At 28.9% G+C, this 15,904-nt stretch overlaps 1 protein-coding gene across 3 annotated transcripts; it reads right to left on the reverse strand.

Moving 5' to 3' along the window:
* Positions 1 to 332: 332 nt before the first annotated feature.
* Positions 333 to 13,039, reverse strand: LOC148300879 (1-acyl-sn-glycerol-3-phosphate acyltransferase gamma-like). Of its 3 annotated transcripts, none has more exons than XM_088274157.1 (8): positions 12,904 to 13,039; positions 7,291 to 7,516; positions 6,634 to 6,806; positions 5,038 to 5,199; positions 4,593 to 4,793; positions 3,488 to 3,625; positions 2,488 to 2,707; positions 333 to 703 (listed from the first exon to the last, which is right to left on the reverse strand). In XM_088274157.1, exons 2-8 carry the CDS (start codon positions 7,466 to 7,468, stop codon positions 621 to 623), a joined length of 1,155 nt encoding a protein of 384 aa, XP_088130283.1. In that variant the 5' UTR covers positions 7,469 to 7,516; positions 12,904 to 13,039; the 3' UTR covers positions 333 to 620. The 3 variants fall into 3 exon arrangements, with proteins under 3 accessions (XP_088130283.1, XP_088130284.1, XP_088130285.1); XM_088274158.1 differs by lacking the exon at positions 12,904 to 13,039 and adding an exon at positions 12,634 to 12,801 and having other exon boundaries at positions 422 to 703; XM_088274159.1 differs by lacking the exon at positions 12,904 to 13,039 and adding an exon at positions 12,770 to 12,788 and having other exon boundaries at positions 486 to 703.
* Between the last annotated feature and the right edge of the window lie 2,865 nt (positions 13,040 to 15,904).

The raw sequence follows: 15,904 nt of genomic DNA on the forward strand, positions 1-15,904 counted from the left end.
TGTATATATGTGTATATATGTGTATATATGTGTGTATATGTGTGTATATGTGTGTATATGTGTGTATATATGTGTGTATATATATGTATATATATATGTATATATATATGTATATATATGTGTATATATATGTGTATATATATGTATATATATGTATATATATGTATATATATGTATATATATGTATATATATGTATATATATGTATATATATGTATATATATATATATATACATATATATGTATAAATTCATGCATGTGTATATATTTAAAAACAGAATCCATAAAATTACTGTGTGAAATCTAACAAAATATTTAAACTTATGAGTAGAATTTTTTGAAACAACCGAATCTACTTCCCTATACCAAGTAATAAACTTTATACACAGATTGAGGATAACAAATGCAAAAAATGATGCCTATTTTTTTTGGTTACACAATTTTTTAACCACAAATTCACCACCATAATGCCCAGGAGCATAGTGTACACATAAATAAGACAAATATTATCAGGCTGTAGTAGTAGTTATGGCAATTTACCTTTCTACCAACAATATGCGTACATTATTATAATACAACTGGCAGTCACCAAACAAAGATACATGTCATCTTCTTAAATAATCACTTTGCTTTCTTTTCTTCTCCGTATGAAGATTGTTTGCTTATTTTCGACATTCCAATAAGGTATTGTAATGTAAAATAGACTGAAAAAGAATAAAAAACATAACAAATCAATACCAATGCCGAAAAATGTTTATCTTAACCATTATTCAAATAAATGATTGTTTACTTAATTTAAAAATAAATTTTTGTTTCAAATTTAAATTTTTGGAAAATAAATCAAATAATAAAAGCTGCTCAATAGATTTTTGTCACGATGTTGGTTTATTGGCTAATAAATTTAAGTGAAAAATCACAAGACTATCGATAACATTCTTATTGAAATCTTTAGAGAAGGGAGATATTAAGGTTTTAAACACAAAACGAGTCTAATACAATCCTTTATAGGTTGAGTATGTTAAATTAGATATTCTTCCCGTCTGACAATGATCCATTACAACCGTAATATTTCTTTTGAAAACCGAGTTTATAATGAATAGGGAGTGGTAAAAAAAAACTTGTTTGATATATCGCTCACTCCTTTCAAGAACGTCATAAATCAAAAAACTTGATATTTCAGTAGAACGTTTTAAAAGTTTAAAAATATTACACATTTTATTAAAAATAACTATCAAGCCACTTATTGAACTTTTTACAATGCAACACATCTTTTTAGGTAAAACATGAAGGTTATTTAATAGATTTATATTATCCACTGACACTTCGTGATGGAATTGCATTTTTAATTTATTATTAGATTAAAACCAATATTTTTAGCTTTTCCACTTTTTTATTTGACCAGCGACCGGGTTTCGTCGTTACCGACATCATCAGACCAGTCTGATGATGTCGGTAACGACGAAACCCGGTCGCTGGTCAAATAAAAAAGTGGAAAAGCTAAAAATATTGGTTTTAATCTAATAATAAAATTGAAGGTTATTTCACAATTTGAAAAACATTTAATATATTTAAAAAAATAATTAAACAATACATTTTCTTCAAAATGCAAAAACAACACTTTCTGCCCTGTAGCGGGTAAATATTATGTTAAAAATATGCCGCTTTTACAGGGATATAGTACATTTTCTGGGCATTCCGAAAACATGCACAACTGAAAATTGATAATTTTTGATTTATGACGTTCTTGAAAGGAGTGAGCGATATAAGAAAACCAGTGAATACAAAATGTTTAAATTATTAAAAACAAAAAATTAATAGTTCTTTTGCAAATTTTAATTCAAAGTTAATTTGAAATTCTTACAAATTCAGTAAATATGAATACCAGAATGGCATGCAGCGTGAACTGTCTATTGACATGCGTCTGTATTTGACACTTTTAGCTACGGTTTTGGGTTTAAAATATTATATTTTAATTTCAAATTCTGTGTCGACCTTCTCAACTTTTTAAAAATAAAGTTTGTAAAATTTGAATTATGATGAAATATTTAAATATTTTTAAAAAATCAAATTTTTACTGCAATATAATACACATACATATCGCTCACTCCTTTCAAGAACGTCATAAATAAAAAAAAGTCAATTTTCAGTTGAGCATGTTTTCGGATTGCCCAGAAAATGTACAATATCCCAGCAAAAGAGGCATATTTTTAACTTAATATTTACCCGCTACAGGGCAGAAAGTGTTGCATTTTGAAGAAAAGGTTTTGTTTAATTATTTTTTTAAATAAACTAAATATTTTTCAAATGGAGAAAAAACCTTCAGGTTTCACCTAAAAAGATCTGTTGCACAGTAAAAAGTTCAATAAGTGGCTTGATATTTATTTTTAATACATTGTATTATATTTTTAAACTTCAAAAACGTTCTCCTGAAAAATCAAGTTTTTTGCTTTATGCCGTTCTTGAAAAGAGTGAGCGATATGTTACTTACATATTCCGAATATGGTACAGGCAATAGAGAAGTAGAGCAACTCTCCACTGAACAGCAACTTCAGCAGCCAGTTGAGCATGGGCACTAATATCACAATGTTCCAAGCCAAAGTGTTGATGAGAGAGTAAGGTCTGCGTTTTTGTAAAAAGGGAGTCATACGAGTTACTCCGGATTCGGCAAAAAAATCCCCCGTCTTATGGAAAGAGTCTTGCATTTTATCCTGCAACATAATTACATACAAAATAAGTATGTGTTAGTATACATATTTGTTCTACATATATCTATGCTGAGATTGGGGAGGTGTCAAGTAACATGGCTCATATTGAGCTTTCATAGAAATAGATAGGGATGGTGGTGATGCAGGGTTGCAGAGGGATGTCACTACAAGCGGGGGGAGGAGTACTTAGGAACATTTTTACATTAAAGTAGTCAAGGTACCAATATATTTTTGTTTTAAAATTAAACACTTGTATAATACTATTTATTGCACGCACAATGTGGACATTTTTGCATGGACGCACGACCACGATGAAATTCCGCAAACCATTGTGAACAGTCTTCTCTGATGGCTTCATTTCCAAAAGTTGCACAAAGTGATTCTATGCAATGTTGTTGAGTTAAGCCCTTTTTAAAATCATAAAAAATCATCCAACGCAAACCCTCACGAGTGATCTCCATTTTCGCACAACTTTTTTCTTTCAAACATTCACTGTGAAGAACCTAATTGGTCAATTAATAAGTTACTACTGACAACGCAATAACAAACCTCAGTGTTCACAAATACAGTGATGTCACAACTCGCAAACGCCATCTAGTATTCGATTGTAAAAACTTAAAATGCAACTCTCGTATACAAGTGTTTAATTTTTTTTAAATAATCAAAATGTCATTCCACAAAGTTAATTGTCGAATCAATAAATAATTTAAGGTACCAATACATTAAATCTGATAACATAGTCTGTCGAACCATTAAGAATATGATTTAGTAAAAAAAAATTACCTTAACCACAAAAAGATCGTGAAGCCATTTGGAGCATTCTTCTTCATCACTAGGAATTTTCTCAAGTGGAATCCTATTGATGTACAAATGAGTTTGTACTTTTTTACCAAATAATAAACTTGTCATTGTTGGAGGAACCTGAAAAAATATAATAAATGAAATTACAATAGCAATAATTAGAATTAAATTTTTAAACTAGATGTTTTAGTATTTAAAAAAAATAGGCTGCTATCCTTCAGATTTATTTAATGGTTTATTCATTGTAATTTCGTCATAAATGAATGAAACATTTTTAAATATTTTTTTACCCATAGGTTTCATCATGAACTAGGTGCAAGCTGTCGGTGCCAACAATAGAAACATAACATCAACCCAAATTTTACCGCAAACATAAACATATATGTATTTTAAAAAAATACAATATATATATATATATATATACATATATACATATATACATATATACATATATACATATATACATATATACATATATACATATATACATATATACATATATATATATATATATATATATATATATATATATATATATATATATATATATATATATATATATATATATATATATATATATATATATTTATATTTTATTTTTTATTTTTTTATTATTCTAAAGAATATTTAAATTTCATACTATTTCTGTGTGCTTAAGCGACTCATTATTAGAAATAGGTATCAAATTGTGGTAGAGTGGATTCGAACTGAAAAACTCAAACTAAAGAGTCCGCGACATTTACTACGGGACCACAACTCTATTGTCAACTGCTCTAGTCAAAATAAATCTAAAGGCTATGAGCAATCCAGGGGTAAGGACTCAGGAAACCTAATGGTAACTAAAATGATAAATGGCCAAAAATAAAACATTATGAACATGGTTTTCCTTTATACAGCTCTGGCCAATGATTTAGTACTTTCTTGTTACTTGCCTTCTAGTAGTTTGCGTAGCAATAATTGCTATAGGGTTATCGCATGTTAAAAAATAACTTCATTGTAGCCATCCTAAAATAGTTACCTTAATCCTATTCACAATTCCAAATATTCTTTCTACACTTTATACAATAGTTATAAAAATTATAATTACCTTATCATAACTATCAAATGCGATTTGTATATCGTATACTGCTTTGAACTTTCCCCTCATACCTTGAAGGCTGGTGGTAAAGCCTTTAGTTCTGGGAGTTAAGTGATGCTGTAAAATAGGGAGACCCTTTTCTTCAGCAAACTTAACAGACGCCACATGCTTCTTTGCTGAAAACCGTGTTCCCTCAGGGAATAGAAGAAGCTGCAAGAATATACATACTATTAGAGTACACATACATGCACTATGTAGTTTAGTAATTCTAAGCAGGACTGAGCGGTTTCTGACCGATCATTTCTAAACCGTATTCAACCGATCGATATTGGTTTCTTCTTCTTCATATACATTACAAAGGCTTTTAGTAGACATGTTGATACAGTGTATTTGAAAGGAAATAATAACAAATAATGTGAAAATAAGTACAGTTGTGGAACACACAAATATTTACCCAAATAGGATCTGGATAATCACCGAGCACTGAAATCTGATTAAGGATTATCTGCTTATCTTTGTCAAATGTTCTTTCCAAAAACACAAATTCAGCAAACTTCCATATCCACCCGATAGGTGGCATATACTGAATAGATTTCTTGGCATAGGCTTTGCAATTCTGTAAAAAAAAATAAGATGAGGAAATATTTATTAACTTTAATAAAACCAAAACGTGGATAAGAAAAAGCTTCGAGTATCTGGGAACCAGAACCACAAAGGACTCCGGATACCCTAGTGAAATAGGACCAGAATAGGTGTAGCTAAACAGACATTTGATAATAAAAAATCACATTTCGCTACTGAAATAGCAAAAAACCGCAGAAGAAGAAGAGACTTATTAAAAACTTTTGTCTGAAGTTTAACAATCTATGGTAGCGATACCTTAATGATAACTAAGAGGGTAAAGAAAAAATATAAGATTTCAAGTTGTGGTGTAGGAGACTGAATAAAAAAAATAACTTAATTAGAAACTGAAGAGGGAAGATGATAGAAATATCCTGCAGTGCGACCTTATCACTATCATAATAAAGGGAAAATAAAGGAAAAACAGGAAGAGTTAGACCACGAAGGAGCTATGTGGAGCAGTCAAAAGAAATAGCAGATATTGTGTCGTATAAAGATCTGAAAAACCTCACTTTGGACAGAAAGGTGTGGAAGTTGCACTTTATGAACAAAAATCAAAAAACTATTCATTTACTCAAAAATGTTATTCCCGATTTTCATTTTATTTTTGGGCGCTTCATTTTTTAAAATAGTTTTTGGGCATAAAGAAGTCATTAAACTTTATACTAATGTAATGAAAGAAAAAAAAAACGAAATGAAATATTGGAGTATTGCCGATATAAAAATGTATTTTTGCTAGCTCATAATGACTAGGCAGAAATATGATAAAATTGAAATGACTCTTATTAATTTTAATTATTAAATTTTATTATCTATAAAGCATTTTGTCAGCAGCTTTTTTTTTACAAATATGCCATTATTAAATTTGATACAATGACATTTTATCTCTTATTTTAATTTGTGGACCATGGAATTTGGATTGATATATATGTATATATATTGGATTGATTTATATATAATATGGGTTAATATTTTCTTTTGACCCCTATCCACACTCCATAGTACATAGGGCACTGCATTAAATAGACACAGTGTTAACTTAATCAGGTAAAGGGAAGGTGATCAGTTCTGCGCTCTAGATACTTGTATCTAGGAGTGGAATATATTCGACAGAATACAAATGAGGTAAGTGAAGGAAATGAAAAACAATAATGCTATATGAGAGAGGAAATGGAGGAAGAATATTAGACACAATTAATTAAGTAGATGAAAAGATGAACAGCAGCAATACCTAGGGCAATAGAGATTACATACCTGTACTCTTGCAAGTTTGGGTAAGTCGCTATGCTTATTATTAATGTGCAAGAGTCCCTTGATGTAAAAATATTTAAAAATCACAATAACACACTAATACATATTTAACATTATTCTTATTATGAATTATGAATACAATAAATATGTTATAAGGGGTATATTCAATAATACTCACTCCCAGAACTTGAATGTTGTCACAAAACTGCCATCCGGCTAGCCAATCTATTTCGAAGCTATGATTCATTATTAAATACGCATGTTCTTTCCCATAGTACTTTTCATAATCTTTCTTATCAATATAAATATTAAGATCACTCCCGGACCACCATTCTATCATGAAAACTAATTCTGAAATCAAAATATAATTAAAGTTAACATAAATATGTTTTAACTGTCGCTCTCCTGGCTAATTGTCATATATGTGTTGCATAAATTTTACATGGGAGTCTATTTAGTGTTTGCCATTTTTACGATTTATTTCTTCCGAAATGTTAATTTCATGCTTTAAATATGCCTGATTTTTTAAAATAATACGTTATGAGTTAATTTATCAAGAGAAAGATTTTTTAATATATTTTAAAGATTTTAAAATATATATTTAAAAAATATATATTTACTGTATGATACGTAATGTTAGTTTCAGAAATAAAATAAGGAAACTCAACTTATATTCATCAAAAAATTACAAAAAGACAGTTACGAAGCTAGTCAGGAGAGTGACAATATGGATAGCAAATATTATAATATAGTAAATAACAATTTGGTTTCAGTGTTTCAATTATTTTAAAACACTAATTATACTAAATATATGTATAGTATTTTTTATACTTACGGCTGAAGAATGAATAACATAGATAATAATTTAGTTTCCTATATGCATATGCATTTATATTTTTAAGTGTTATATATAAAATTCCTTGGATTATGGAAATGATAAAACCGGATGTCACAAACGATATTGCAAAAAACAAATGCAACACCGTCAATTGCTTAATAACTTTCAAATCCATTTTGTTTTTATCAAAATAATCTTCATAAAATATATTTTATTAATCCACCTGAAACGAAAAGTAAAATGAAACAATGTTTATGATAAATGGAGTACTGGGAATTATGATAATACAAAAACTTTGAACCATCCATTCATAATCCTGATTTAATGACACTTTAAACCTAATATCTTAATTGAATAAAATTATCTATCATTCTCCAGGGCAAAATAAATAATATCAATATGTTTTTATAACATATTAGTTTTGAATATACACATCTAAGCTGAGTGTTTTTTTTTGATATGCACAATGTCCTGAAATCTGAGTATGTATTTGTTATCTGAATGGTAACAGCTGCAGCCTTGGGGACAAAAAGTATAAAAAAATGTATATTGGACAATTGTTATTTTTGTTCCAAAATCTGCAATTCTAAATACATAAAATATATTACACCCACTATATACACAAACAAATTATGTTTTTATTTATTTTACGATCCTTTTTCCTCATTCATTGAATAATTCCTCTAAGGAATAGAGGAGTGGTCTTATTTGAAGTGAATTTGCTTTTAAAAAATTATTGTATTTTGATTCCGAATACTTGCCCAACCCAACGTTGCAATGGGTCACTAAGTTTAACAGATTCTACTGTTATGACTAAGTAAATGCAGAAAAAAAAATTATGTTACAATTAAATAACAATTAACTGAATTACAGTAAGTGGACAACATCAAGTTTGAATTTATATTAAGTAAAAATTAAAATTTAATATATTTTGTTGAAAGTCGATGTTAGGGATATTGTGCATAATTTATTAGATGTCATTTTCTTCCAATCCTAGTGGGTATATTTTAAAATTATTTTTAATAAGAATAATTTATTACGAATTGAGAAACATTTTTATTAAGTTCAATTCGTACAGTTTGTAATATTAATATGATGATTCGTATAGTGCCATTTTATTATTATTATCTCAAAAGCATTCGACATACTATCTACATTACAATAACTTAAAATTAATGTATCATCTCTTGATATAAATTAATTATGTCTATTGATAATAAGAATATCCCCAGATAACCTTCAAAACGTTCAAAGGTTTATTATTTATGTATGTATAATATAGAGTAGTGCTGAAATAATGTATAATCATTATCCAGGTGTTTTTATGTATTTATATAAATTTGTTTTCTTTTATAAATCGCATTTTTATAAAATATGCAGCCAAAAACTAAAATAGAATTATTTTATTTGTGAGCATAACATAAATGCTTTTCAGTAATATTTCAATGAGTAGTAAATATGAACAAACTTCGGGCGGGAAAAGTTTTTCTACCCATTCGGTCGATTGATGCTTAAGGACGGGAAGGGTATTTTTACCTTCCGCACCAGCCTCATTTCAAAGTAAGAAAATATGGAATTACATATTTAATGTACTAATAAAAGCACCTTGTACATCCCAAATCTGTTTTTTCACCACCATTCTAACTTTATAATCTCGCATAGACTAATTGCCATTTTGCTGATTTAAGATATTGCTTAAACTAAAATGTAATAAAAATGTCATACATTTTGCAAAGCAAAGTATTTTATTAAGTACGATAAAAAAAAACATACTTGCGTCATGTCACATACCAACATTTTTAGAAATGTAAACATTAATTTTCCTTTTAAGTACATAAACAGGTATTGAGTAAAAACATTATTTACTTAAGCTTTGTGTATATAATTATCATTATTTGATGCATTTGAGGTAATTTGTGTTTTTGCATTTTATCTGCTTGCATATATATTTTTTTTTTTTGAAATATAAACAATTAAAAAAAAAGTAAAATATCTTTAATGGAATAATAATTAAAAATAGAATGCATTGTAAAAATAATAAGCTTTATAGGTATTCTCATATCTAGAAAATAATTAACATTGAAAATACAATCGGTAAGTGAGCATTTTATGGTTTATTTTTTAGATTTTTAAAGTACTTATATTTTCTTTTTTAAGTTATAAGCTAATATGTACATTTCTATCCTTTTAGATTAAATATTATAATTATAATCATTATTTATTGTAATGTAAAATTTTATTAAAAAAAAAATATATTTAAAAAAAATCAAGTTCTTCATAATAATAAATAGTAATAAAGCTTAATCTAAGTTCTTTAAAATGATCTAGTCTATTGTTCGTACTTTTCACTAGTCTAGTAAAGAATATAAAAAATTATGCGCAAATGAATAAAAACAGTACCAATTTTTATGAAGACTCTGTACATCACAAAAAAGATTATCAGTTAATTCTTTCGAAACATATTCATCATATTGGAATGGTATCAGGATGCAGTATCATTGATAACATTGAAAAGTTTTTGAATACTTTCACCTGTTACATAATAATACATTTATATTTTTTGTCCATATATGTTCAAAGGTCACTGTGCCTTAAATACTTTCATCTACTGCATAAATATACATGTATGTATATTAAATATACTTTTTAAAATTGAAATTATGTCTAATTTTAGTTTTACTTAGTAAACACCACTATTTCTTAAAATCTATTCCACATCAATTTCAAATACCGTATGCGTTTGAAAATGATGCGGAATGCATTGAAATACATGTCACGATAGATTTAATGGTATTTACTAAGTAAAACTTAAATTAAAAATGGATAAATTTTACATCAAAGTGACTGCCGAATCAATTAATAAAACTATTGAAATTATTGCCTGCATAAATTAACATAGTTATTAAATTACATTAGTTTGATTAGTTTGTTATTAAATTAATTAGTTAAATTACAACGCTGGCATAGGATGTACTTCTATAGTAGAACTGTATAATAATTTAAAGAACTGTTCTAATTATAAATTAGAAAATTTTAATTAAAATATTCATTACTTTTTTAATAAAATAATAAAAACCCTAATCAACCAACAGGAAGATTCAGAAAAAACGTATTTATACGTGCCATGTATACTGCTTCCTATGCACAATTAAGAAAAAACATTTTTATATCTGTCCCGACAACAATGTGGTAAGTGAATATGATGAACTATTGAAACAAAATAAGTCACAACAGTTGACACACACAGATCACGCTTAAGTCGTGTTGAACGGTCATGGTAATTTTATACAGTATTGTTCAATGTCCGCCTCCGTAGTGTAATGGTCAGCACGCTCGGCTACCGTTCTGGAGGTCCCGGGTTCGATTCCCAGGGGGGGTCAAATAAATATAAGTGATTTTTCACTGTAATATTTATTCAATATTACCCTGGACTGGTACCTGAAGCGGAGGGCTGATCACCTTTCCTTCATGTGTAAACGATCGAGATAACACTGCGTTTATATGAAGCAGTGCCCTATGCACCATTGGGGTGCGGATAAGGGTTTTATTATTATTATTTATTATTGTTCAATATTTCATCATTGAAAGACTTACACCGCAACAACGTTTCCAAATTGTTAAATTATGTTACAAAAATTTGTGTTCAGTTAAGAATATGTTTTGTGCGCTTAGAGCAACTTGTGATATTCATAATCAACCTGGTTAGCCCACTATTCCCAATACCATCCTCAAGTTTGAGTCTCGACGTTCATTAGTGGATAATACTCAACCAATTAGACCACATCCAGCATGTAGTGAAGGGAATATAGCGGCGGTAGCAGACAGTCCACGCCAAGATCGCAATGAATCAATTCAGTATGGATGTACTAAAATGCAAATCTTTAAAAAGTAAATGCCAAAAACTGCTTTTTACAATGATGATAAACATACCACGATTAATTTAAATTTTCTAACTTTTGTGGAGAATTTTAAAAAAGGGCTTAATGAATCACCCTATGCAATATGTATGATTAAAACATTTAAGGAAATAAAAGTTAATCTATCTTTAATCTATCGATGTACACATCAGAATATGATTGCACTTTGATTTTTAATCAGCATTGTGATCTGGACTTTAAACCCAATATCCCAGTCCAAAATTAGATGATTGGGATATTTTATACTGAAATATAAATTTATATAAAATTTTCTTATAACAAATAAAAAGAAGAATGCTGTTCTTAAGCATATATTTATTTTTATTGTCCGCATCTGTAGTATAGTGGTTAATGCATTTTTTACCGTGGTGGGAGTCTTGGGTTAAATTCCCAGACGGATCAAAATAAATATAAAAGATTTTTCACAGCAATATTGATTAAATATCACCCTGAACTGGCACCTAAAATTCAGGATTAATAATTAACGATCAAGATAACACTACTGAGTGAGTATGGCGGTTAAAATTTATTAGTTATGTAACTACTTTTTGTAGTACTTAACTTTAATTTTTACATTCATATATATGAATATTACAATTTATACATTTAGTACATGAATGATCCATAAGTTAATGTGGCTCATAATGTACTGAGCTTTGCAATCACCAATATTATCTTAAACATAATGACATGGTCAATATCATTTGTGGTAACTAATGAGGAGGAATGCACTATTGAACAAAATATAATAGATAATATATCATTATAAAGTAGGATTGTTGTGTTATTATACTACAATAGCATAATATAAGTAGTATTGTTTTCAATCAAAGGCTTGTCAAAAAATGCAATAGAAAAAAACTAATAATTAAAATCATCAATACGTTGTTATGGTGGAGACTGACCGGAGCATTTCGTCGTAACATAACATCGTAACATCGCTCGCGGCGAGCATCACCGAGCATCCGAAACTATGGATGGAGTGCTCAGCTCGGTATACTGACTGCCTGAATGCTCACATCGTAACGTGTTACGTTACGACGAAATGCTCCGGTCAGTCTCCACCTTTATAATGAAATCATTTGATTAATGTCAACATTTTTTTGATTTAGAAGTGAATTTATTTTATGCGAAAAATAATATTTAATTTAAATGCATGTTTTAAACATTATATTGAATTTAACTGTCTTATGCTAATTTATGGCTAATAATTGCAATATAGCAAAACCGTAAATGAATTAAATTTTAAAAGAAAACTGATTTTTCAAAAACGTTTTGGCTTAATCTTAATTTCAACTACATAACTATATTATTATTAGATTTTAATGATAATCACTGATATTAAAAATTTGAAAACGAATGAGAAATTATGTATACTTGTATTTCTAGTCATTTTGAGAGAATATAAGTTATTAGCACATACCGTAGTATTTCCAGATATTTTCGGAATATTCAGCACACTCAGTGCTCTTAACTGCCAACGAACATTTATATTAAAATGAAAAGACGAATTATAAATAATAAATATAGCTAAATAACAACAGTGATACGTAACTCACAAATGCTAGGGCGCGTTACTATACACAGTAATGAACGGCGCAACGAATGACAAGTAAAATTGGACTGGTCGTCCTTGGAAAACTCAGCTGATACGAAAACACAAAATTCAGTAGAAATTAGGATTTAATCTTACGTTAAAGACAGCCGCAGGTGCAAAAGTTCACCCAACTCGCCACTTCACCTGGCACTGACAACCCATTCGAATGACTTAAATTCCGAACATAACCTACAAAAATAGTTGCCTGTCGGCGTAAGAACGGCGTAAGAACAAAAAGAAAACGTATTTTTGTTCTTCCTGACATCTGTTGCATTTTACGAGACTTAAATAAACTATCTTGCATGATTCGCCACTATTCAATGGTTTGATGATTAGATTTAGTATTTTTTTTTTTTAATTTGAGAAAATGTATAATAATTTATTTTATTAAGTAATAAGAAATATTAAATTTTTTGTAACATTTATTGTCAAAAGGCTAGTTACCTTTCATAATGAAATGAAAAAAAGGAAATTTACGTAAAATTCGATAAAATTTATTCTGACATCTGCTGTAGGTGTGAGCAATGTCGTAAAGAGTTTATGTAGAAATAAAGCAACCATCAACTGCTGACCTGGCCCCACTTACTGACATTTTCGTCATACGTACTGCAGGATCTGCGCGAGGTTTGAGACTTTAGGACAGGGTGAGCTTAGAAACTTAGGAATGGGTAATCATTACAAAAAAAAACAAATGTGTGTTGGCCTATGTAATAATTAGTTCGTTTCATGCAAACGTACGATTGCATACCATAGGCCTTTTCTTGGGGATTCAAACATAATTTGTTCTAAATGTTTTCATGTGAATCATGAAATGTTGCTCTCAAAGACGTATATCCTACTTCTCGCACTATCACCCAATACCCGATAATTCGGACACTGCCACTGGACTCTAGAAAACTCATTTTTACAGTAAAAAATCTAAAATTGGTTCTGATACAAAATGATAGTACCCTGTCAATTTAAAACTAAAAAAATTGTGCGTAGGTTTGGACAGAGGTTATGCAAAAACAAGTTGGCGTACTAGTATTTCCTTTTTGGAGGAAAGTAACTGGCTATCATCACAAGGAAGTAATTTAAATATATATTCTTATGTCGGGACCGTTAGGAGTGTGGGCGAAGGAATCGAGCAAAATAAAATTTACAAATGAAAATTTTTTGGATGTAAAGAAATGGAGGTATTCCCATATAAATATGCATATACACATATACATATTGCTCACTCCTTTCAACAACGTCATATATCATAAACTTGATTTTTCAGGAGATCGTTTTGATGTTTAAAAATATGATAAAATGTATTAAAAATAAATATTGAACTTTTGAACTTTTAACTGTGCAACAGATCTTTTTAGGTAAAACCTGAATGTTTTTTCTCCATTTGAAAAATATTTAATATATTTTAAAAAATAATTAAACAATAAATTTTCTTCAAAATGCAAAAACAACACTTTCTGCCATGTAGAAAATAAATATTAAGTTTTTTAACTTTTTATGCCGCTTTTGCTGGGATATAGTAGTACATTTTGTGGGCATTCCGAAAAATGACGTTGTTGAAAGGAGTGAGCGATGCGCGTAGGCAGGTAGGTTATCACAAGTACCACTAGAGATACACCGATATAAAAAATAAATATACAGATTGTTTTAAGATTTTTTTAAAATGAATTTGTTCATAAAAGGGTGTACTACTGAATCGCTAGAATCATGATTGCGTACATACCTACCTACCAACATAAATATTTCAATAATTTGTTTGGGCTGGCGACAATGCATCGTCGTGCACATTTCACTGTTTTCGTGGGAAAATGAATTCTCAGAAACAAAATGAGACAGCGAGTAACCCAGTTTCCCAAATATTACACAAATGCTTAATTATTATTATTATTTTATATAAAAAAACAATTACTTTATACTTCTATTACAGTCCTATTGTGCAGTCAGTTTGTTTAAGAATCAAATGCTAAATGGTTACCGAACCGTTTGTATGAGGTTTTTTTTATATCTCTACAGAATGAAGTAAAATTGGCCAATTTAATGTGTTTTTTTCTTTTTGGTGAATGAATTGAAAATTTTATTTTATTATATTCAGTCGCTTGTTTGTAACCGCTGAAATAAGAAACCAAGTATGAGTGTTTCACACCCCTGCGCTTCAGATACAAGTCCAGGGTAACATTAAATCAATATTGGAGAGAAATATGAGTAATATTTATTTTGACCCTCCCTCCTGGGACCGAGCTCGGAGCCTCCACCACGGTAGCTAAACGTGCCAACCCTACGGAGGCGGACAAAGTTACATGCAGTAATTGAATAAAAAACAAAGAAAACATATTGAATTAATTTTTAATCGTTGGAATCGCTGGAAGTTTTACCAAATATGAAACTTAGTTTTATTTTTATGATCCAGAATGAAACCAGGAAGTCAGCTCCAACGATATTTCAAAGTGGTTCTTCCGCTAGAATGATTAGGACATGTGAAATTAATTCAAAGAAATATGTAATATATGCAATCAAGTGTGAGAATATTTTATTGAAAAACAAAAATAAATGGAAGCACCGTCTGCTTTTCTCTCATTCCCTGAACATGAAAATCTAGCCGCGTACTTACTGACTTGTATGACAATATTATAGAAAACGATTGTAAAATAAAACATATTTTTAAAGTCTGTATCAAGTTTGAAAGTGAGGATTGTAACTAAAAAATATTTACTCAATCAATTCATATTTCTTAAATTATATAATGATAATTATACAAAATCATATCATATTTACATAATCTAAATTCTCAAGCAATTCTTCAAAACCTTCAATTTCAAAAACTAAAAAATTAAATCAAAAAAATTCAAAGTGTAACAAATTGATAGTAACGAATTACTTAAAAATAACCAATTGAAGTGACGAAATTGTCGTTATATCTCTGGATAAGTAGGCATATTGGTTTTCCGTAAAATTATCTACTATGTAAATTCCAAGCTGTGTCGATAAATTTAGAAATTAGCAAGCCTATACATGTTTACTTTTCTTAATAAAATTATTCATAAATTACTTTTTTATTCAATTTTAGAAATTTACGTTAATTCAACAGTAATCCTCAAAGTAATAC

Source organism: Brachycentrus maculatus, unplaced genomic scaffold (genome assembly GCF_059751285.1).
Source record: "Brachycentrus maculatus isolate JH-2025_06_01 unplaced genomic scaffold, ASM5975128v1 h1tg000637l, whole genome shotgun sequence".
Taxonomy (NCBI): Eukaryota; Metazoa; Arthropoda; class Insecta; order Trichoptera; family Brachycentridae; genus Brachycentrus; species Brachycentrus maculatus.

Coding starts and splice junctions, on each gene's coding strand:
- LOC148300879 (XM_088274157.1), bottom strand. CDS start 7,468: ATGGATTTGAAAGTTATTAAGCAATTGACGGTGTTGCATTTGTTTTTT. Junction 6,807..7,290: donor ATGTTATTCATTCTTCAGCC/GTAAGTATAAAA, acceptor TTTTGATTTCAG/AATTAGTTTTCATGATAGAA. Junction 5,200..6,633: donor ACAACATTCAAGTTCTGGGA/GTGAGTATTATT, acceptor TTTTTTTTACAG/AATTGCAAAGCCTATGCCAA.